This window comes from Styela clava, chromosome 4 (assembly GCF_964204865.1).
Source record: "Styela clava chromosome 4, kaStyClav1.hap1.2, whole genome shotgun sequence".
Taxonomy (NCBI): domain Eukaryota; kingdom Metazoa; phylum Chordata; class Ascidiacea; order Stolidobranchia; family Styelidae; genus Styela; species Styela clava.
Window position 1 is genome coordinate 10,259,954 of NC_135253.1, and position 25,378 is coordinate 10,285,331.

The 25,378-nt window shown below is 36.2% G+C and overlaps 2 protein-coding genes across 3 annotated transcripts; one reads left to right on the forward strand and one right to left on the reverse strand.

The window, feature by feature from the left end:
• Positions 1-334: 334 nt before the first annotated feature.
• On the reverse strand, positions 335-10,365 carry LOC120326483 (low-density lipoprotein receptor-related protein 5-like protein). The gene is made up of 10 exons (XM_078111480.1): positions 9,549-10,365; positions 8,859-8,914; positions 8,501-8,516; positions 8,159-8,428; positions 7,071-7,259; positions 6,588-6,756; positions 6,335-6,468; positions 5,709-5,841; positions 4,255-4,465; positions 335-3,873 (listed from the first exon to the last, which is right to left on the reverse strand). Exons 1-10 carry the CDS (start codon positions 9,613-9,615, stop codon positions 3,805-3,807), a joined length of 1,314 nt encoding a protein of 437 aa, XP_077967606.1. The 5' UTR covers positions 9,616-10,365; the 3' UTR covers positions 335-3,804.
• Positions 10,366-15,397: 5,032 nt separating this feature from the next.
• Positions 15,398-20,062, forward strand: LOC120326985 (uncharacterized). 2 transcript variants are annotated; one of them, XM_078112061.1, is made up of 4 exons: positions 15,398-15,989; positions 16,796-17,027; positions 17,764-18,284; positions 18,654-20,062. In XM_078112061.1, the coding sequence occupies exons 2-4, from the start codon at positions 16,850-16,852 to the stop codon at positions 18,771-18,773; spliced, it is 819 nt and encodes a 272-aa protein (XP_077968187.1). In that variant the 5' UTR covers positions 15,398-15,989; positions 16,796-16,849; the 3' UTR covers positions 18,774-20,062. The 2 variants fall into 2 exon arrangements, with proteins under 2 accessions (XP_077968187.1, XP_077968186.1); XM_078112060.1 differs by having other exon boundaries at positions 15,398-17,027.
• Positions 20,063-25,378: the final 5,316 nt, after the last annotated feature.

Below are 25,378 nucleotides of genomic sequence, written 5' to 3' on the forward strand. Positions count from 1 at the left end.
GCCACCAGTCGGATGGGCGATTTTGGGCGTTTACGAATTGAGAACCAAATTAACACCACACCGCCATTCTATATCACTTACAAATCGAAACAGATATACAAATTTGTTACAGTATTAAGGGATATTTCAAATAATTTTGTTTTTGCAATATCTGTCTAAGCCAGCGTTTCCCAAACTGTGTTCCGTGGGAATGGGATCAAAATTACGACTAAATTGGTCGCCGTGGCGATCTCGGGATCGTGAAGTTGTCGACTGGTGACCGTCAATATCGCATCACCGTCCACCTAAAGCCGACAACTTTTTGAGGGTAGTGGCATCGTTAACCGTCAGTATAGAAAGGTGAATTGAATTTATTGATTCATATACACAGCATTTAAAATAAGGAACAAAACAATATAATAAATGCAATATGTGAAGTATTCAATCATATTTTAGTTCTGTTAGTTTTCGCGGCGCAGTTCGCAACTCGCCACCCCTTTGGGAAACGCTGGTATTGAGGGTATTATTGAACCAGATTTTACACCTTGCAGTCTTAGTAGCTGTAAAAGTGTTAATTTATGCAAATCTTGGGAATTGTTGTGCAGGCATCGTTAGCCCAGATATTCTGTTGCTGGTATTATCACTACCTTGATCGAAATGTCAATAAAAACTAATTTTTTTTTGGTGAGTACTCAATTTATAGAACCATTGTACATAAAACTGGGAAACTAACAGAATCCTAAGAATCTGCCTGACGCAAGATCTAGATGGGATTCGGATCCAGATGTGAATAGATCTCGACTTTATTTCCCGGATTCGTGTATCGGCACAATTTACCTTTGTTTAATCTAAATCAGGGGTCACCAAACTTTTTTGACCGCGGGCCGGGTATGACTCAAATTGTGTTGAAACGGGCCGGATGAATATTTTTGTCAATGCAATACAATAAATTCACAAATGTTGGGAATATCGCAGAATATAGATCGAGAACATCCTAGGAAAAAAAATCATAAAAACGACTACCTGCTGTAGCTTGGAATTCTATGAAATTTTGACATAATTTAGATAAAATAAACAACTATTATCTGGTATTTGATTTTTTTCATTAGCGCATAAATTTCCCAACATTCGACGCTTTTAAAAATTACGCTCCAGTTATGCGTAGTGCAAATTAATGATATTGTCTATGGACACCAATAAAATGTATGTGGACGTGTGTATTTCTTTCCTAACTTGATAAAATTTTTATGAAGTTCGTACAATCAGCACATCGTTAATTATTACCCACAATGAACCACTGTCAAACTATCATGCACAACTCCAGCGTTTATTTGCGACGATCTTTCGGCGCTGTCAATGACCGTTGCCAGAATAAAATTCTGAAATAGTCTCAATATACCATAGATGTGACGCACATCGAAAGATTAGTGATTGATATGTGTTATTTTTCCATATTTAGTTCAGTTCTTATCAAAAAAGTAATACAATCATTATATGGAAAAAATTGGCCTGTCGGGCGATACTAAAATTCCGATATCTTCGTTATTTCTTGACCGTTCATTATAAACTTGGTATTGTTTTCTATTTTTACTCAGATCTTTCCACTGAAGCAGTTTTTATTTAAATCGGATGGACTTCAATTTTTTTGTAACATACCTACATGAATATCCGCATTAAAGCAGTACAAAAGTTAGTGTGGCGTTTGAAATTGGAGCAGTACGCGAGGGATTACAGTACTGCACAAAATGCACATTCGACGTTTATTTTAGCACAAAAAACAAACAGTTTCGTCGAAAGCACGCGCCACGAGTGTAGAAGTGTATCGCAGAAAACGTTACGTACTGGTAGCAATGTTACGAAAAAACAAAGACGAAAATCTCCCTTGAAAAAAAAAATTTAGCCATTTTTGTGTGTTACTGCGGACCGGATAAAATAACGCCGCGGGCCGGATAAAATGACGTCGCGGGCCGTAGTTTGGTGACCCCTGATCTAAATGATAAAGCAACTTGAAAAGTATATTGGCCTACAGAAAAGAATGATATTGATGTTAAATCAGGAATTTTTTGATATGTATGGATAACGGTGCTAAATTCTGAGAAAAAAGCCTCTTCGTGACTATTGGACGAATGGCTTGAAATGTTCAGTACTACAGGGCCCGATATTTCCCCCCAAGTTTTATTTATTATTCACGAATATTTCATTAACTACAATTTACTTAACGTTTTGCTGTTATTGTTTGTAGTGGGTATAGAAGCAAACTATAATCAACCAACGTATCGTACGTTTGCATAGAGTAGACGATATGATTGATTGAACTTCCATCAGGACGTTGAATAGGAAAAAAATCACAGAATATATACAGCTTGATAGGGCCTATTTTTTATCCACGACTACGAGCTATTTAAAAAAACTTAAAATATAATGGCAATCACAAGTGTAGTAAAGATAAAAGCAGTCTGTTCTAAAGCAAATGCCGCTACTCCTAACAACGACGATGTGATATAAGTAAAAAAAAAACTAAAATATAATGATAATCGATATAATTTCCCCGAAAAATAACACTAGGGCTTATTTTCGGGGGATGTCTTACATTTTCATTTATCAAAAACAAAAGTACAGAAGTACGAGATTTTCAAATATATATACAGAATGTGAAAACCGATATCCATTTACTTATAAATAACACGTTTTATTCAAAATAACTGCAAAACATAGATTATCAATCATCTAAATACAGGGGTTCTCAACCTTTTTTATGTCAAGTACCCCCCGAGTCACGAAACAATCCACGCGAACCCTAGGTTTCCAGACACCGAACAAAGTTGTGATATATTGACTAACGATTTGTTGAAACAACAATTTATTGACCATTTGTAACTAGATTAAATGTTCGTGTTGATATTATAGCACTTGTCTTCCGCCTAACTAATGAATTCTCAAAAGTTTTAATGAGCAAAATCATTTCTCCAATGCTCGCAGCACGCTGTCTTTTGAAATTTCAGTTTGCCTGCAAAGCCGTGAATTTAACGTTGTTGCGTCACAATCACAACAATATCAGGGAAAATCTATGTTTCAATGGACCTTTCCCTGAGCATCGACATCCTTGTTTACCTCATGACATTGTCAAATCAGCAAGATGCAAAAAGTTTAACGTAACAATGCTTCCTTTTCTTTACCGGTACTTTCAAAAAACAGATTGTTGTATGTGATGAATCATAATGATGGTTTGAAACACATACCCCATTTTACAGGCGCCAATTCGCGAAACCGCTCTTAAAATGAGCCCCGAAAATTTCGCAATAGTAAAGTATAGGAATAATTTTTCGGGGGTCAAAGGTCAGGAAAAGGTCCATTGGCATCTAATTTCAATCGACACGCATTTTTCTCCAGTAGCAATAAAGGATATTAAAAAACAGCAACACACAAAAAACTCAACTGCCGTTCAAGTACCCCTGAAAATCTTCTCGTGAACCCCCAGGGGGTTCGCGAACCCCAGGTTGAGAACCCCTGATCTAAAACGATTAGAAGAGGTTTCCTGCCATCGACTAGCCCCGTTTTCGGGGTAGGTCTTATTTTCGGGGAAACACGGTAGTAAAGATAAAAGCAGTCTGTTCTAACGCAAACGCCGCCACACATAACAATGAGATAGAAGTGAAAAATTTGTGGTAATTCATATTTTTGGAATGTAAGAGTGCTTGATAGCATCGTTCTCTCTTCTGTGTCATGGTGACGTTATATAGTATACCTATATGACGAGTAACAAAGTTTTTCAGCTAAAAATATACGATGACTTAGAGAAAAATATCTTCATGAGTTCCCTTTATGTTATGGTGAGATACAAGTCTTCTTATCGGATTTCAAGCCCCAACTTTGTGGACAGTCGCAAACAGCACCCTGGCAATAAGTATATAATTATTATATATATATTTGCCAGACTAATGGTATTAATAGAGATTTTCAAATTAGAAGAGCTGGATCAATTACCCGATTGGTTAATCCCACAATTTGCCTGAATTAAAATGTCCAAGAGACCCGCATATGATTATTCTTACACTTGGATCCTATATGTAAGATTGCAACGATTTCACCCAAAATATTATATGAATAATATACAGAAACCGTAATACAATCTCAAACCTTGAAGTTTTGTTCCAATGTTCTTACAGAATATTTCTGATAATGTAACCAGTCGGGCGTCCCCTGTGCTTGATGTAGGCTACACATAAGATAAAATGATTAAAATCAAAAATTGTGTGATTACAAGCTTACACTTACATTAGACGTGTAAAAGCAAAGGTGTGAACATCCGTTGTTATTTCCGTAACATTGATTTGTTTGTGGAATGGCATGATTCCCATAAACTTTAACTCCCATAAAATCTCCTGCCCCGGATGCGATATTTTGTCGAATTGTTGAGTTGTAAACTAACATTCTGTCAAGAGATCCAGTTTGCCAATCGGTCCAGTAAATGAAATTTTGAAAGTACCTGAGTTGTCAGAAATAGGGTAATTATTTTCGCAACATAACACCAATCATATTTTAAACACATAGAACAGGGGTCGGCAACCTGCGGGCTGGATCCGGCCCGCGGAGCACTATAATCCGGCCCGCGACGCTCCACTAAATTGGTAACAAAACATCCGTTTTGACGAATAAATTCTTTATATTATAACCTAACAATTATATAATTCACAATTACTCGTTTATTGAGCATATAATTTAATTATAATTAAGAAAATGGCAACAAAACGCAGAAAAGTTGAAGTGCAAAGGGTTCAATGGCGCCGAAAATATTCAAATGGAATTTTGTGAGATACAATGAGGAAATAAATCTATACTCTATTCGAGGGATGTATCACTGCTTGATTTATATTATAAAAAGTACCATCCGTTCGGTTTTTCAACTTTCTAAAAATATGTGCGGCCCGCCAATGACTTGCAACCGTAATTTTGTCCCGCGAGTGACAAAAGGTTGCCGACCCCTGACATAGAACTTTTTAGTTATATATAACATCGCTCTTGGTTAAGGATTGGTATGTTGACCCGATGTTAAGTAATATATATATATATAAGACCGATTATTGTTCTTGACCCATTTGTTTACTCTGAGCATAGTATAAGCAGTTGCATTTGGATGCATAACCACTGACGAAATGAACATGATAATTGGTAACAGATTAAACGATTCGTCAACATTGCAGCGCTTTGTAATCGCGGCTGTCAATGTTTGATGATAATTAATACAAGAGATCAGTGCTCAAATATATGGACACGGAAGCCAAAAAAAAGTAATATCAACTCTTTCACAGTACGGATAGTCTTCGACTCTTCGTTATCAAAAACTCCTGACTTGACTGGAATGCGATCGCAGAAACGCCACAAGGTGTGCAATTTTTTTAAATTTGATACGGTATTCACACAAAACTTCGAATTGAAAAACGAATCCCATAGAGCTCACAGAACTTTTTATAATTTTGAAGTAAGTAAAAGTAATAGCTTTCTAGCGATAAAAACCTTTAACCACTGAAATTTCAAAGCAATTGATCCAGTAGTTAAAAGGAAAAGCGGTTTTCATCACAATAATAAGAATACTAACAACAATAACATAATAACACAGAACAACCCATAGGTCCAATTCGTGTCTAATAATTTAAAGTTTTAAACAAAACAAAAAATAGACAATCAATCGCCATAAAGTTTAATGGAACGTAAATGGGTTCGTTACTGACGTGAATCCGAAAATGTGATGATCATGAGCAATGAGGACAGTTCTTCCGCTACCATCCAGTTGTATCGCTTCAATCCTATCTAATCCCGCATCAACCCAATATAAGAAATTTCTCGCGTAATCAATTGCCAATCCTGTGAACACAATATAATAGTGATTATTATTAATATCGCATAAATAACAACAAATGTTACATATATATATATAGCGTTTTTCATGAAGCAATGCTCAAATGTTTGGACACGAAAGCCAAAACGAAGTAGTACGGGTATGTAATCTCACACAGTATACTAGTACCGCTGTCTTCACGACTTGCCTGATCGCCCGAAAGAAACCAGCGAGGAGCCGCCACAATGTGCGCAATTCTTAATTTTGATGACGTCATCACACTCAAAAATTAAATTTCATCAATCATTATTGGGCAAATAAAATCTCTAACCACTGAAAATTTCATAGCAATTGATCCTGTGATTAAAGAAAAAGGCTAATTTTTTCACAACAGCAACAAGAAGAAAAATACTGACAACATAATACAAAACGTTCTGCAGTTTCACTACGTGACCAATAAGCGGCTGCCAATTATCATTTCCAGGCTCGTTTGTTCGTATTTGTAAAATATTTTATTACCGTTTGGCCACATAAGTGATCCATTTACAAGAATATGCCTGTCCGTGCCGTCAAGAGAGGTGGCTTCAATTTTAGGTTTGGAACCCCAGTCACTCCAATACATCTTTCCAATGGCCGGATATAGGACAATTGCTCTATGGCGGAAAATAATAATTTGATCCTTCTCAGCTTTAACAAGAACTCAATTATATACCGTAAGTGAATATATATTATAATAATGAATATATTTTCGATAATAACTAAAAAAGCATGCCTTGGAGCTTCAATATTCGTAGTTATGAAGTTCTTTTTCGAACTCCCATCGAGTCTGGAGACGCCGATTAATTTTAGACCTTTATCCGACCAGTACATGTTTCTTGCGACCCAATCCACAGCAACGCCATCAACTTCGGTACTAAGGTTAGACGCTAGAAGTTCTCCGACTGAATTGCGAAATGAAAATTAAAAATTAGTTATTTCGTAAAAGAAGAAGAATTATGTAAGTAAGTGTTGTGTATTTTGATTTTAGATGAAAAAATTGGAAAAGGTCCGATCAAGTTAATAGCGTTTATTTTTCTCGATAACTTATGCAGTTTGCCCGCTTACCAAGGTATGCGTGGTCCGAACTTTAAGATATTGAGCCTAATCGAAGTCGAAAATGAAATTCCACCCGCTGCAACTTATTATGAAAGCCACGAGCTGAAGTAATAGAACCTGCGATCTCATTCAATTTGCGGTATACTAAAATTTAACCTACCAGTGAAGTTCGTTTTTGCGCGACGAATATAACCTTTTCCTGTCCAATAAATATACTTTTCCACTGGGTCATAATCAATTGCAATCAAATCTGTGACATTAATGCCATATTGCTCATAAGAGACTCCGGAAGTTGAAAGTATTGAAATCACACTCAGGCTACTTCTACGTCCAATCAATATATGTATATCTGGTGTAACAATATAAAGAAACAATATGAAAACAGAAAATAATTGTGAACATATTTGCTGATTTTTTTAATTGGTAATTTCGATTAATTTTCTTCAGCCATAAACAGCAAAACGTAGGTCAAAATTGTAAATGATAATATATCTCATATTCTTTAAATCAAATTGTCAGTGTATTCATAATTGCTGATGTATACACATGTCATGGTTTAGTTCGGGGGGTGCACAACCTTTTTGCTATTGGTGGCCACATTGCATTTATTTGTACGACCTATGCGGGGTGCAGACTGCCCAATTATGAAGTATGTAGGACTACTTGGAAGTATATTATTCGCATTTTTAACGGATTATTTTTTTCGGTGAACCCATTCTTGAGCAGATATATTGCAGCAAGTTGCATAATGGTTGCACAATTTTGAAAAAAATCGAAACTCGGGGAGGGGCGGTCGCCCCCATTTTATTGTCCTCAAAAATATAATAAAATGTCCAATATTTTAATGAATTTATTCTATAAAAGTTTGCAACGCATTGTAGCAATTTAATGACTCCCTTGGTTTTGCATGTGGGCTGCCGAAACGCGTGATCAATCTGAACCGTGAAAGGAAATCCCCAACAGCAAATACACCATCCAGATTGTGACGCATCGTGTCGTCTGACTTTTTTGCAGTGCTTCTGTTTTGCTTCAATATACGCCAGCATAGCTGTCAAATCCTATATTTTGAACTTTTTTTCTGTTTATAGGATTTTGTATGTGGACGGCCGCATTATTTTTTCACCACGGCCGCAGGTTGTGCACCGTTGGAACTTTAGTTATTATTATACCCACAATATTACAGACTAATATATATTTAGAGTTTGACCTATAAATGCATATCATATTCTTTAATTTTGATTTGTTTACCTTGAGACAATGGTGGGCTAGTGGTAGTGGGAGATGCTGTTTCTAATACTTCCTTGAAATCAGTCGTTTGATTTAACATCAATGTTGTGGCGGGAGGCAAAGTTTTTGATGCGTCATTTATAACAGTATTTGTGGAAGTTGTTGCTGTACTTCCCGTGAAAGCGTCATGAAATGTGACTTCATCTGCTATGGGTTCGGTAACAGTTTCATCTCTTGCTTTTGTTTTTGCAGCTTTGGCCTGTATTCTGGCTTTTAATTCCGAAATGATAGCTGTATAATAAAAACCAAACATTATACAGTTTTCATACATCAAAATATATATACAATAAAATATTTACTTACTTCCATGATCCGGTTCCTAGAAAAAAAAAACGTACAGGATTAAATATTCATGTCAGATATATTTTGTATAAATTTGAATCTGGGCCATATTGGAAACTTACTCGACTGTGTTGCCAGTTCTTTGTGATTAAATGTTGTTAACGTTTGCTCTCTTTACCAAACGCAATCAATTTTTAAAAATTATGATACAGATTTTCTCATACATTCATATTCTGTATATTAATTCACTACACACAATTATGAGTCAGCGAAAGCAACATTGGTCCAATGCCAGACATAAGATGCTAAACATTCCGAAACTTGGGAATTGTGGTCAATCACTTTTGCAAAATTCCCTGAAAATAGTGATTTTTCTTACCGTGCATCCTTTCGAAGGAACTAATTTTCCATTTTTCAGCTTGTAGACGCAAAACTCTAAACAATTAAAAACACATGCTCTTTTTGTTGTTCTGAGATGGTAATGCGCATAGTATGCCCGAATTCACTATCGACATATACGTATTTTACAGTATTTCGACATCATAGTCTATTTTCTCATTTAGTATTTATGATTCATTATAGCCATTCGTTAGGTATTAACTATTGAGATGAGAATATTTTTACATCACAGTCTATATTTTCCGTTTAGTGTTTATAATTCATTCATACCCAATCGCTATAGATATTCTTGCTCGTGATAACTGATAAGGGACCTCCTGGAGTATGCGCACCAAGATGGCGCACAACCTGAACTCAGGTTGTGTACCCGGTTAGGGTTCAGATTGTGCGACATCTCGGTGCGCATACTTCAAGAGTACCCTGATAAGTGCATAATTGTAGGTTGTACTTCATGGGGCAAAAATTCACACGCGTGAGGAAATTATAGTATTTCATTATCCATAAATTAGTAACCAAACCTTCATTTTTAGCTGTCATTCCTATTTAAGTTTATAACATTTTTAGGATATAGACTGAGTGAACTAGAGCTGCCACTGCATCTGGGCATCTAAGAAATAGACAGCTACATATCTGGGTATCGCTAGTTATTTCGTGTATGCCATTTGCGTACCTGATGGAACGGAGAGCACGAATAAGGTTGAAAAATGCAATCCAATCACAAAAGCTTTGTACATCATGAAATTGCCTCTTTGTTTTGCAATGCCGACGAAGATTCAAGTTTTTTTTTAGTAATTTTTTTATTTACTAGTATTAGTTCAATGAAAATTGCCTGGTATATATATGTGTGTAAAGTTGGTTCCCTAAATTTTCTATCATATATCCATGCACTAGTGTGAGGCTTCCGACATGAACACGAGGCCGTCGGAGCAGCTATTGTTAGGAGGTTTCATTGAAGCACTGAATTAAAACTTCATGGATTTCCGCCCTAAATTGTACCGATATGTTCACAATTGATAGCCGCGTATACTGCGTAATTTCTTGCATTACCTTGCCAAACAGGAAAAAGGACTAAGGTAAAAATATAGACCACAAATATGCTAAGAACTGGCAAAGAACGGTGCTTGTCATTGAGGCAAGAAGCAAATCTTGAAAGTTTGTAGAAAATGTGAAAAAAACTTTCAAGTCAGCAACTCTAACGTCTACAGCTATCTAAAAAGAAGAATTGTTGAGTTGCTTGGTGTACAAATTTATTTTGCTAATTTTGTCAATTTAGCATGTTCGCTGCTTCGTCAATGTAGCTTAACTCAGTTTGTTTTTCTCAATCACTTAAACTTATACAAACGTAGCAGGTATTGCAGTACGATTTCAGCGCTAAATTGTATAGACACTCTGAAAATATTTTGAACTTTTCCCTGCATGTTAATATTAAAACATGTCTCCTTCGAAAACTTCATTATACTTTTCAAATGTTGACAACTTACATGAGCACTTTTTATCTCATGCAAGTAGTTTCAATCGCGCATTATCAATATCCCTTCTCTAATATATATATATGCAATTATAAACCAGCCTCTGCATTCTCTGACAGTCAATAACAAAACATTATTCATCTCTGCATGGTTGCTAAAAACATTAGTCATTCCGTTTTGGAACAGCCCACCACCATGTACCAATGTGCAATGTTATGCAAATAGAAAATGTATTCATGGTTAAGCAAATTTGAAATACATGTATGATTAGTAATTCTTCCGCATCTTATGCACTACGTTGAACTATGTTAGAGATGTTAACCTATGAGATATGTCTAATAGTATATGTATGCTCTATCAAAATACCACAACTTACTAATGAAGATAATGTCAATTAGTCCGTGTTTATATTGATATATATATTGCATTCTACAAATTGGTAAATATATAACCTATTTAACAACGAAAACATTTTGGAATTTTATATAGCCGTACTTTCCGATTCATAAGATTTTATAATTGTAGGAAGTAATATGACAGAAAATCGATGGTCAAACATCAAATAACTATAGATTATACCAATTTTAAATCAGCATCCAATATCCAAAGGAATGAAATATTTGTAGATGCACAACCAGCTATAACATGGATAAATAATACATACCAGACTATTTTATATACGGATACAGTATTTTAGTCCGTTAGTATGGAATTTCCAGCAAACAACGTATTAATTAAACCAGGAACCGGTGCCTGACGCTCTTCACACATCCAGGCTAAGACAATAGAGAAGATGTTCATAATGTTTCAACTAAATCCACTGACTTGGCAAAAGAAAATGTCGGTCGGAGTCCGACGACTTATCGATCGAAAGTTAGGGGATCCCCAAAACAGAAACTGCGGTTTCGATTCAATCGCGATGACTCCATAGCGACACCGTGTGTCCCATCACTAATTAATTAATACCTCACTAATTATGCGACATAATTCATCCAAAATCAATAGGCTTCTGGTCCGAAATATGATGAATGCACATGCAGGAATTGGAGCAGATTCAACTTCGCTTTCGTGAGATATCGCGTAACATAAGAAATTGTCTAACAGACCGACAGACAGACAGACAGCCAAACAAACAGACAAATACCTATTAACATACTTACCGATCAAGATCGATAAGTAATAATGACGCCCGCCATTAAAACCATATAACATTAGACCAAAATGCGAGTGCATTTTCATTTCAAAGTTTTCAATCATATAAAATCACTGTTTGTTAATAAATCTCCAAGTTTTGTTTAAACATCATCAACACTGGATCTGCTGCTAAACTGATAAATGACAACTGTATAGCAGGCAACTTAAATATGATGACGTTTTGGGCTATTCTTCAAATCAAATTTTTCCAGGATGTCATGTCGTGCCATTCCAAGAATAAGTTAAGGACTCTCGGAATCGAATCGGCAATTCAATTCTTTGTTAATCTCAATATCATACTAACGGTATCTCGTTCAAAAATTCATTACATCGTGAAACACAAACAAAAATGCGCTTTGTTTTTCATCAAAGTAATTCGAATGAGAAGCCGCGCAACAGAAAAATTTGATCAGAATTTTTTTCTCTAAGGTGCAGTTTTGATATTGGCCTTCGTTTTCTCCGAGAGTAAATAATAAAACTTCGTTCATCTCTAAATAAATGGTAATAATTCAAATTGTCATTACCGTGCGCCCACCTATTAAAGTCATTTGTTATGCAAGCACGAAATGTATTCATGGTGGAACACATTCAAAATCGTTTTGTGACACTTCCGCATTTCACGTATGGCGTTGAAATATAGCAAGATGGGATCGCGCAAAGCCTACTTTTTTAAAATACGCGATTAGAGCTTCGGTCTAATTTGAAAATGAGTTGTCTTGCACAATGGTTTAATCAATCAAGCAATGAATCAATGGTATGTGAAATATTCAGTGATTAAACTATTTTTCGTAAATTTCGCCCTTGGAAATGTATACAAAACATTATGTATATATTGTAAATATATATACAGTATAAACGCTCCAAATACGACGGTATATAAATCAAATCATATTTTGATAATATACGCCTTTGCGTATGAAAACCGATTATATCACCAGCATGAAGAGTCTGATATTCCAACTCCGGATTCGCGCTAGTTTGAGCTTGGCGTGCGTTGTACTTTCAAACTCCGACTCAAGTATCTCAAGCCAGGTTTCGAACAATCATGAACCATTACTTAAACCAGTCAAAATAAATCTGTCCAACCCATCACAAAAACATGTCATGAGCCACTTTTTGAACTTTATTAACGACGCGGGTCAAAACCCAACAAATTAGGTATAAAATTGATACACGAAAATAACAAAGGAAATCTGAATGTATCTGTTGAAATTACACATGAATCTCACACTATACGAGACCCCCGACTTAAACAGACCAGTTGGCAGTTTCATAATATGAATTCAATTGGCATGGACACAGAATGTCTACATTGCTCATCTGTTTTGAGTTTTTTTATTTGTTTATCACCTCGTTGAGCATGCAACTGAGCGTGGAGAAGTCCACGCGAAGCGCATGAAACGTTTGTTTCTGAACATCGAATAATATAAACTGAATATATAAGGTTCTTGCTGTTGTTCCCTAAACTCCGCGTGTCGAGACTGTGCTTTCTTATTCCTGTCCGCTTTCAAGTCTTTAGTGAAATGTGCAAGTTCTTTGTTGTATGTTGTATTAAAATAGCGACGTTATAAAAGCATAAAATAGATATCAAAACAGTAAAATAACTTAACTCAAAAATGAGGCAGATGCTTGGAGTAGTAGTAGCTAGTAGGTGCATGTCGCGAAAGATCCCCGAGTTGAGTGTCCAGATAAAAAGTGCGTTAAATTATCTATCAAAACAGAAGCCAAAACGTGGCAGCGCGTCACATGTGACCCGAGCCTAGATGTCGCTGTACTGGATGCCAATATTATTACTTAAAGAATTTTTTGTGAGCAGAATAAAGGGTGGTCAAACATAGCTCAAATTCAGTTTCTTGCAATTTTTAAAATAGGTATCTTACGATAAAACGATTCTAAGATTTGTCAATAAATTCTTGAAATAATAATGTCAAATGAGACGGGCCAGGCTTATTTACGAATGTAATCTTTTTATTTTTGAGCTTTATTAAGCTAATTCCGTTTATATAGATCATTCACGTATTAAATAATGTGTTAAAACAAGTACTAGCATATCTTTAATTAAGCACTTCATACAATTGCTCTTAACAGCGCTGTAGATAAGCTAGTCACTGTAGATTGCGCAATTAATAGGTTCGGTCTGTATAATTGCAATATATTCAGTTAATAATTCAATAAAACACGATCTGAGTGTATATAGTACTGAGGGAAGTCGATTAAATGTTGTGCATTCTCTTGATATCTTTCGTATAACTATCAAAACTTTGGTGAGGATAACCCATCCTTTTGGACGCGCAGTCTATAATACGCGGTAAGAAACTTGATATCAGTTTCATAATCTTAGATAAATTGAATAACAGCTAAATGCCACATGATTTGGTCACCCTTTTCACCCATACTTCTTCCCTTCTACTTCTTATTAAAAAACATAGTTGCCCGTGATATCCTTAACATGCAATCCCGTTGCGATGGACGTTAGAAAGCTGGATTTTATCACGAGAAAGGTGACGTCAGATCTCTGCAAATGTTGCAATATTTGCCGAATAAACACGGCATTTGTCTCGTATTAACTTTTTATGGTGTCATTATGAGTTATTTTTTGAGTTCAATTTAATTACCCGATATTTTATCATTTACATACTCAATTATAGAGATGAGTGAAATCAATGGGATGTTGAATCAGATCACAATTGCATATTTTGTTTTTCTAGTTTTTGGGCTAGGAAATGTTACTAACACAGTGTATCCATCGTAACTGGGATTTAGAATAGGCAGGCGAAGGTGACCATGTTATTCCTCGAGAATAGTAAAGCTGTCATTTTATTCAACTCGTTCTTCCTATTATGCTCGTGTAAGTATGCAACATTTATCGTCAACAAGAGTCAATCGTAATATTAGCTTTTCTGGTACGACACGAGTCATATTTGATTTTATATGGTTTTTATATACGAGTGCTTTGTTTATGCCAGGTTTTCCCTTGTTGGAAATTGTGCCTTTTGATTTTATCTGTTGCAAACTCGTTAAATCTGACAATATAAGTGAAATATAATTGCCAAAAAATCATTTCCTTCACCCTCATTGGCAAGTACTTGCCATGTTTACTTTGTTCGTTGTCACCTGATCGTCATATTTGCAAAGCACGCACCGTGAAAAGCTTTTTTAAAGGAATGCTTCGAACTTTGAACGGCATTCATGTCGCAAATATTTCAGCAGTTTGTTATGGTGTGGTTGATAAAGCCTCCGGGTAAAATCACCTTTGTGCGTTGATCGCGTATTGTTTGCTTGTATTTTGGTCAACGGGAGATTAGATTCTGGTTTCCTTTGCAAGATGGAGGTCTGTGACCTTTCAAGGTAAACGGAAAACATTGACATTGGGCGTGTAGTTAGTGATCTTGTACAAGAACGCATAAGTCTTGTTCTGCAGTCCTCACTGTTATATGGAAGTTCAGCGGGAACACATGTTATAATAATTTAAGCAGGGCATACTTTGAAATGGCGGTTTTGTTTCTAGTCGAGTGTATAGTTATGTCCAGATAGACTGGAACTCGATGCGACCTTTACTCGCATTCAATTCATAATGACCGCACATATTTTGTCGCTAGCCATTTTTCTCGTTGATTAAAATATATTCTACTGGGCTTGAACTCCAACGAAAATCACATCTTCTGAAACGTTGCAGGTGTGAAGTAGAGTCACAAAATGACGTTCTTAGTGATTACATAATGAGTGAAAGCGTTCACGCGACTCTCGCTGAAGTTGCCATGGTTGAAATTATTTTAGTTCTTCAATACAATAGCACGTTTACAAAGCAGAGGTTCTCACTTGACGACCATTGAAAATGTATATCGTGTGTGTATTGTTGATAAGGACTAGAGGGCACTATCGTACAGGTCAGAAATTGTTTTTGTTTTGCTTTGGTGGCTAGAAAACGCAGTCATTGGGCCAAACGTGAATACGCTTGAATAATAATAAAAAGAAGTATTCATTTGTGAATAGGTATCGTATGTCTTAATGTCGTACCATACTAAATTAGTCAATTGAAAAGCTCCGGAAATGACAAAGACGAGCGAGGGCCGAAAGAACGTATTTATTCATATTATTCAAAGTGCTATGATGTGAATGTGTAAAGGTTCCTAATATAGAAAGATTATCTACGTAAACTAATAGCAGTAGGGTGCAGAGTCTATTTCGAGTATCATGAAAGTTGCTATGGCAGTATGTAAATCTTTGCATATATATATTGAAAGTACTTATATATCATGACTCACTTGTAGAAATTTTATGTTTCGTATGACAGTACGTTTGTGACAGTTCAGAAAAAGCAAAATTGTTTGATGTTGTGTTTAGGGCTGGGCATTCCGAATCGAATCGAATAGTAAATTATTCGAATCGGTTTAGAGCAAATTTTCGAATCGCCGCCATCTTGTTTTACTCTTCCGCCAGGGGTCGAGGTAAGTTTCTCAATTTTTTTGTCATTGAAGCCATATTTTTTCAATACAATCCTGCCTTTTAATTTTTTCTGTATTGAGGTATTGATGAAAACGTGTTTTTTATTGTCAGTGATGTATTTTATGTTTTCAGTAATTTATGTGTCTGGAGGACCTAAAATAGTAAATGATATAATTATCGCTTTATTTGAAATTCTTTTCGGTGGCTATGCGATATAGTTAGTCAACTGGTGGGTGGATTGCCATATATTTGCTGTGTCTTTTTAATGATTTCAAAATAGTTGTGATTAACGTCCTACACACCAATTTGCGATATTTTTAGCATATGCAGTAATTGCGCTGTGTTCTTATCTCATGCAAGGCAGATGCTGTTATTTCACCATACCAGGTTATTTTATCAGCCACCTCTCGGGAAGTACCCATTTCAGTATCCCCATGGACGTTATGAATTGGAGTTTTAAATCGCATTATACAAGACCACCTAATTTTCAATGTATGTCTTTGACAGAACTTGAATAATATCCGATTAATAATACGGGTTAGTTTTCAATATCCCAACAAAATGGGACAGGAAAAGCAAAATTACTGCTAGCGAACGACAAATTTGCGATATTTTGAGCATGTGCAGTAATTGCGCTGTGTTCTTGTCTCGTGCTAGGCAGAGGCTGTTATTTCACCATACCAGATTATTTCATAACCAGCCTTTCGGGAAGTACCCATTTTAATATTCCCATGGACATGCGAACTTCCTTTATAAATATTTCGCATTTTATTGGGATCACTTAATTTTCATAGTGTATCTTTGACAGAACTTGGATACTATTCTAATATCAGAACAAGTTGGTTTTGTATGTCCCCCCAAAATGGGTCAGGAAAGGCAAGAATTACTGGTAGCAAATGAAGAACATCATGTATACGAAGAGGAGGGATATTTTGAAACTTCGCACCAATACCACAATACACACGATCATGAACATGAGAAAAAACATGGAATAATTTGTCGAATTTTAACGAGATTGCATTTAAAGAAACGAGACTGCGGTAGCTACAAATTTTTTCAACTAACTTTTTCGCCTTGTAGTTATACTGTAGGAATAAACTTTTGAAGACGCATCTGACCATATATATATATTTTCCAATTTTGAACACTTTTTTAATTTACCTCACAAAAATATTTTTTTTTTTTTTAAAAAGTGCGGCTTGTGTACTCTACAAACTATAACTTTCTTCAACCATGTGTTTTTTTGTCAAATGTACTATAAAAAGGTTTTTGTATATAAAAACAATTTTTTCACACTTAATTTAAATAATGACGTAGCTCATCATAATACTTTGTCGAATAGTGCCTTCTATGCCATTTTGTGGATCCATCCTATTAGATTGCTCTATACAAGCATGAATCGACTCTTTGCTACGCATAAAAGCGCGTGATTCTGCTTTGTGTAAACTACAGCTACCAGTGTGTGACCATGACTAAGCTAAGAAAAACGTTTTGGATTTGAAATGTTACTTGAATAATGTTTTTTCTATATTCAACTAAAAACTGAATCGCATTGTTGAATTCAGTATACAAATTTTCATCTACACTAAGTCACTAAATATATTTCTTGTGGACCCTCGACCATCTCTGAGTTGTACGAAGTCCAAAATTTACCCCAAAAATGTGTCGATTTTACATTTAACTGGCTCACCTTCATATGAATTTTTACATTTGCTGAAATTACAGTGGCCTGCGTGTTCTCCTATTCAAGCATTGCTTTCTTGTTTTATTTTAAAGATCATCAAAAATTGTTATCGGAATCTCAGGAGCATCTTTCGGTACCGATAGATCAGGAATTACATCCAAATAAAGTTAAGAAACAAAAGAAAAGCAAAAATGAGACGAAAAAACGATTCGGATCCCAGAAGGAGTCAAAAAATGCCCCCTTCACGCAAATCCGGTCAGAAAAAGCCGAAAATTCGTCCGCAAATGGCAACAATAGCAATAATAACATGTTCAGCACGAATTATGAAATGCTGACAAATGATTTGAGTTGCTCCCACGAGAGAATATGTGAAACAGACTTCGAAGATGCTAACAAGCCACAGCAATCAAGAGAATACTATGACGTTCATTTGACCGTAATTCAAAATGCACACGAATACAGCGATGACCATTTTGGTGAATGTTCTCTTAGAAGGCCCGAGGATGATGATGATAATGATATACTTGTCGAAAAACCAAGAACTGAAAGTCTGTCAACCGGGCAATATTTGAAACACAAGTGGCATGGAAAGCGGGTAAAAAAGGCTCGCAAGGTATGTATATCTTAATTGATCTGTTCAGTCAAGATTCGTGTAGTCTGTACTGCAGAGGTGTATAAATCACCACACATTACTTCCGTATACCCCCAAGGAATAGATCACTGATGGAATGCGTTACGTAGATCCTAATTTGAGTTTTCAAGATATTCGATATCAATTTTAACAAAGTAGTCGAACCGAGTTTCAGTGATGATTTCTGATGCTGCGACTAATGTAGTACAACAATCATCGCACATCCCAATGAATTAGTCATCAATTAATATCGTTGCATACCAAAGTTATCGATTTACGTTTTATATTTGTTGAGCAGTGTTTGTCCTTGATTACATAATGTTTATTGAACGACGTATATTCTTTTTACAGCGTTTCAGAAGTGCCGTAAGAGTTACATGGCTTTCTTTGCAATCAGGAACAAATGCAAGCCAACTGATACCAAGCGCTAACACTGTCGCTACTGCCTTTTCCCCTTCGAACAAAAGATAGACCGAAGACATACATATATATTGTTTTAATTTTCATATATAAATTTCGATTTTAGTGTTTTTTTCTTTACAAAGTGTTTCATATCGAATTTTATATTATTATATTCAATTTTCCTTTTCACGTGGTATGAAAATTGCAGATCGATTTCGCTGGACGAGATACGAATCTATTTCAATTTGAATCACTTACTCACCGATATTATTATTACTTGTTATTAATTCTATTTAAGTTATTTTGTTCTGTTGTTTGAATCAGTTGACCCTGATATATTTTAACCAATATTCAATATTTTGCATTCAAAACCGAACACAATAATATCGTTAATTGAAGGATCACACATGAAATATCCCGGTTGAAATACCCGAACAATTTAAAACTCTCGATTATTTTTGATTCGTTGTGATTATCTGTTGTGCAAAAATGATGGCTCGAAAGGGTGGCGTGAACAAATTTTTGTTAACCCATTTCAAATTCAAGTTCCAGTCGGATGCGACTAACAACCCTGGTCTAAATTTTATCTTTATGACATTTTTTCATTCGACTATGGCGAAGGTGCTAAATAAATACATGTGATTAAGTCTATTCATAACCGTAGGTCAGTATGTATATTATACATATTTTCCCAGTATGTTCCATGGATGTAGTGTACCCCTAACTGTCTGATCACAGATACTTACGGCCAAAGACGTTTCTTTCTGAAAAGAGGTTAGTTTGAATGTCGCAGATTTTCAAATGAACTTTTTATACAAAATTGTGGCATGACTCCCGAATGTGGAAAACACAATCTAAGTTTTTTTTATTCATTATTATTATTTTATTTTACATTGTATTCCGAATGTAATCGCTGCTCTTTAAATAAGATAAAGTCAACATGAATTATGCAAACAAATATTTTATAAATAGCTAAGTTTGATAATAATTTTAATACCAAACAAACTGTATATGAATATATATTGAACTTTCTTTTGTTTCTGTGCCATTCAATTGATATTTTTTATTTCTCCCCTTTATGTTGTATTAGTTTCAACACTTGTCTTTTAGTAAGATAACTGTTTTCAAAAAAATTATTGAAATAACATAACATATAAAAAGAGGGTGAAATTTCAGCATTGAATTATATAATTGAGTTATGCGTTATTGTAATATGAGACTCCGATACTTTTTACCATATTATTATTAGTGCTACTGGAAATATTCTTTTAGGACTTTTGTTAAATTTTATAATTGTAGCTAAATTTGTTATCTTTCGTTTACTAATGTTGCAATATAAATATATTAATCGTTTCTTACATCAGATTTGTCGAATCCTATCCCTTTAGTATAGCATTATAGTAAAATTGTTGACTGATGTGTACGGCTACACCAACTCGAATTATGTTACCAGCGAACCGTACATTTGCCAAACAACGAATAAAGGCAAACTTACTGGACAGGTAGTGGATCGTTTTGATACTTATAAAACAAATTTTCTCCAGAATTTTACGGACCAATCGATTTTAAATTCACGGCAATTACAGATGGACAAAATCCTGTTATTCTTGACCGCCGATTTTTTCAGCAAATTCGGTGCTTTCAGGCCTAACCATACCGGTAGCGATGCGCGACCTTCGTGTTGATATATTTTAGCATTGCTGTATTGTTAATAGCTTGTTCCTCAGCATAAATGCCTGTTAATCCTATTTATAAGCTACAGTTTTGAGGTAATGAGGAGCACGGAAGATGTAATATAATAAAACTTCGATACAACCACAACTAACAGCAATATTAGGGCAATTACGTGAACCAATCATCAAACAAGTCCTGAAATCCGTGGCATAGAAATGGCTTGAGTATAGTATTCTACGTCAAGGACGCGGAAGAAACACTTTATGTACACCTTCTTGTCTTGTCAAGGAGGTGATAGCACATTTGCACCCACGTTCATTTGAATCCACCGGCATTTGCACCCACATCTTTTAGCTCCCACATATGGATTGCACTCCACGTACAATTGCACATTTGTACAAACGGACATTTGCACTCACGATATTTACACCAGTGAACATTTGCACCTATGGACATTTGCACCCACAGGCATCTGCACTCACGTACATACGCACCCACGTATATTTGCATCCAGGTATAATTGCACCAAAGCCAAAATAAAGTATTATAAAACCTTTTACAGTACCGATAGTTAGTCTGTCAATTGTCCATGGGTGCTAATGTACGCAAGTGCAAATATATATAGGTACAAACGTCTACGCTTGATAATATCCACGGGTGCAATAGTGCATGATTGCAAATGTCCGTGTGTACAAATGTTCGTCAGTACAAATTTCCACGGGTGCAAATGTCAATGAGTTTGAATATCCGTGGGTGCAAATGCACTTGGGTTCCAACATCCATGGATGCAAATGTACATGGGTTCCAGGCTCCAGCATCCATGGGTGCGAATGTACGTGGATACAAATTTCCGCGGGTGCAATCTATTATGCGGGCGCTGAAATCTGTGCGTGCAAATATCCGTGGGTGCAAAAGTATGCAGGTGTGCAAAGATAATTGAATAATGCAATAATTAAATCTACTAATTTTGGTACTTTTGTAGTAGGTGTAAACCAAGATGGCGGAGACCGGAACGTAGTATGTGTACCAGGTTAGGGTTAGGCCATAATTCCAGGTACAAATACTACGGGGGTCACTTGGCTAGTCCCCGAACTTGCACTTTCGATTCAAACGATGGCCTGGATGGCTAATAAAAAACGAATGGGTTGAAGGGCATGGTATGCACCAATCAAAGGGCCTGGATGGCTAATAAAAAACGAATGGGTTGAAGGGCATGGTATGCACCAATCAAAGTATATATATATATATATGTATCAATCGAACAACATTCTCAGACTGCATTCTGGAAGGCGAGGCAATCAGGCGCGGTAAGGTCTGCGAAAGGGTGCTGGGACGGGATAGCGAACTAGGATAGGATAGGATTTACATATTTATCCCGGGGGAGAGGAAAGTCCATAAGATGGCTCAATTGTATGACAAACCACGGCCTCTCGTCCGGTTACCAGTCCAGGTCGGGCGTGTATGGGATTAGTTAGCCAGTTATTTGTTTTCAGAAGCATCATCTTGATGGTGAAGGAGGCCGCAACCGACCAGCGGTTACGTGAACCACCCTACGGCGGCGAGGAGTCCAGCAATCCTTTCGCACATGATCATCCCCGCATGGGATTCGAACCTGCAATCCCACGAGGGGGTACTCAGAGATGTGGTGGCGAGCGTATTCCTAACGCTTAGCACGATGCGCCACGCCGCCGAGCGATGGTGACAGGCAAACCGACGACGATTTGAAACTATCATGAGAGGGTTGGGAATTTCAGGGAAAACACTTTAACCCTTAACCGGGTAAAATTAACCGGTTAACCGCCGCGTGACGTTTGACGTAATAATGTATAATTTCAGCTTGTTACGTCACAATGCTTATAAAGCAATTTCGCGTGTTCTTATCCCGGTATCGCTCAAAAATATTCACGAATCGAGATAGTTTCATGGTTGCTCTGCTGCAAGAGATAGGCAGCGTGGTTCGGGCGGCGTGTGGAAGTATTCTAGAAAACCTGATTCCGTTGTTAGCGTCATTTATGTGACAAAATATTAGTGTTCGATATGCAAATTCTACTTCGAGATATAAATCATAAGGAAAAACGGCATCAACTGCGCACTTGTTGTATGACATTGAATATCCGATTTTGCAATGAAATCGTGAACAATATATTTCGAAATCGACCGAAAACGGATTCTGAATTCATCATTGTCAGCAATCTTGGTACTTCCCCTATTTTTCACATTTATTGAGTCCTTACCCACACAGTTAGTAATATTCTTTTGAATTAAACGCCACAAGAGATAAATTTGCGATGCCGTAATCATATTTGAAGATATTGTACGGTGTGAAGATGATTTGTACCTGAGATGTCATTGACGGGTAAAATAAATCGTAACCGTTAACCATCTGAAATCGGTTAACCGGTTAACCATTCCCAGCCCTAGTCATGAGCAATCGATCGCAAAGATTAATAGGACGCACGACAAGTTTTGGCATGCACAAGTATATTGAGTATTTGGGATTTAACAATCATATGTCCGAGATGTCATGTAGTGTGCAAATAATGTCACCATTTTTCCAAAATACTTGTATATGAGAAGGAAAGTGCAAAAAGTTATTAAAACTGAATTGGAAATGTACTTTAATTCTTCAATGGTTTAGAAAAGAATGTGTCTGCATAATTTTTGCGGGTGAGGTTTTTATGATAACGCTTCTTGGATTTGTATTTCGATTCTGACTAGAGTAGATGTATCATCCGCCGCTGCATTCCAGTTCACGCGGACAAATTGCCTCTGATTGTCATTTGCATATTGCCTTTGCTTAAGTAATAGTAGGGGTTGTGGTTAGGTAATAAACTGTTTTAAAGTTGGTTTTTTCATTCCGTCTTTTCTTTATCGTGCATAATATATATATCTCACGCGTGGGATAGTGGTGATTAGGGTTGCCACTTCTGGATACATTTTTTTCCGAATCGAATCTCGAATCAAAACTTTTCGAATCGAATCTTTCCGAATCTGATTCCATTAAGCTTTTTTTTTTATTACATGCGTATGTTTGCCCAAAGTCACAAAAAAGCTCAAATCTAGAAGAAAAAAATTTGAAAATGGAATAGGCTATATAGCAAGGATGATAAGGGTTTTTCAGTGAATAAGCCACACTTATTTTCATCATGATAAAAAAGATGTAGGTCATAGATATCACTTATAAATGCATTGGTGAAAAACTTGCTGTTGCAACTTATCTGTGAGTCTTACAATACTGAGTTATTGTGTTATACTTGTATCAGGGCTGAGGCAATTTGATGGAATTCATATGAGAAAATAAGCAGGGAACAGTTGTACTGTTATGTCGTAAACACAGTAACAGCACTGCTTTTCCTTGTCCCACACCAGTATATGTGACCGTGGTATTTCCCTTATTGTTATATTGAATTAAGGCCGGCCTTATTACCGATTCTTTATCTTCAAAATCTTAGTACAATATTTTATATTTATGCTAGCAGCATAGAGTAATACGACAAAAACATTCTAATTGCATCTGAATTACTATAAATGGGAAATGCTTACAAGAATATGATTGAAGACGATAAAATTAACCACGATTAAATTAAATTCGATAAAAACAATCGTTCATCCGACTACGATTGCGAACAAAACTTTCCATAAATATTAGAGAAAGTATTATTTGTAGCTAACAGCGTTATTGGCTAACTCGGGCTTCATTATTAATGTGGACTACGTTTAATTTCGTAATTCAGAAAGTCCAAATGTGCATAATGGACGCCGCGCTGACGAGCGATAATTGGTTGACGCTTTATCTCGATCGGACATGGTCGCTGGGGCTAAAGTAAGACGACATTCGCACAGTATGCTCGGTCTGGTATGAAATCTGCCACGTGTTGATGTAAAACAGTGCACAAGTTGCCATTCCTCAAGTATTATTTACTCCCACCTGTCGGTTATGACATTTGCCCGAAATAATCCGAAATGTTTTATTCGCTTGTATCGCGCTAACAAAATTAAAAGTAAATACTACTTTTTTTTGTAACAGCTGAAAAAAGACGTGTATGTACTATTACATTATGTCCCCCTGATTTCGTTTACCGCCACTCGAGTGGAAGCCTGACAAACGCAAACAAAATAAATATATATTTTAGGATGAGAAACATGATTGTCAATTAACATTGCCGGCCGATGAACTCATTCAGTAATAGTTCTCTTCAAATGTACGCAAAATATTGCTCTCAGAACAAAGTTTAAATTAAATTTCAATCAAAATTAAACATTATCTAGACGTCGGTGGCCGATTCTTTATCCAATCATGCCAGGGCGTACAATAACTTAGTCGCAGCGCAGGTGTGCTGTTGAAAATTTTCATCAAAATTGTCACGAATTTTCAGGTATACGATCCATTTAAATTCGCGCATAATGGAAACTTCGGCTATTTAGTGGAAAACTGAACTCGCAGTTTGCTGGTAATTACGCCACACATCATCTCGAGTGATGCGTAAAAGAGTGTGTTGTGTCGAACTTGAAACAAATGACGGCAGACAAGTAAAAAAGTCAATCACGAAAAATTCATTTTCATTTATTTACGTCCCGTAATTTGTTGCTATTTGGAGTGCCGCATAAACGCATTCGGCAGTTTTAACGCCACCGAAAACAACGATTAACAAATGTTCAATGTTTTTCTTTCGGTCCCGTAATTTGGTGTTATTTGGAGTGCTGCATAAACGCATTCGGTAGTTTTAACACCGCCGAAAACAACGATTAACACACGTTCAATGTTTTTTTTTTCGGTCCCGTAATTTGGCGGTATTTGGAGTGCCGCATAAACACACTCTGGCAGATTTAAAGCCGCCGAAAACGACGATTTAACAAACGTTCAATGTTTTTTTTTCGCTAAATCGCTCTCTTTTTCCGAATCGCGTAAATCTGATTCGAATCGATCCGGAAAAGATGCGATTCGAATCGATCCGATTCGTAAATCCAAAAGTGGCATCCCTAGTGGTGATTGAAGGCAT

Coding starts and splice junctions, on each gene's coding strand:
- LOC120326483 (XM_078111480.1), bottom strand. CDS start 9,615: ATGATGTACAAAGCTTTTGTGATTGGATTGCATTTTTCAACCTTATTC. Junction 6,469..6,587: donor ACGAATATTGAAGCTCCAAG/GCATGCTTTTTT, acceptor TTTCCGCCATAG/AGCAATTGTCCTATATCCGG. Junction 5,842..6,334: donor ATCACTTATGTGGCCAAACG/GTAATAAAATAT, acceptor TTGTGTTCACAG/GATTGGCAATTGATTACGCG.
- LOC120326985 (XM_078112060.1), top strand. CDS start 16,850: ATGGGTCAGGAAAGGCAAGAATTACTGGTAGCAAATGAAGAACATCAT. Junction 17,028..17,763: donor TTTAAAGAAACGAGACTGCG/GTAGCTACAAAT, acceptor TTTATTTTAAAG/ATCATCAAAAATTGTTATCG. Junction 18,285..18,653: donor GGGTAAAAAAGGCTCGCAAG/GTATGTATATCT, acceptor TTCTTTTTACAG/CGTTTCAGAAGTGCCGTAAG.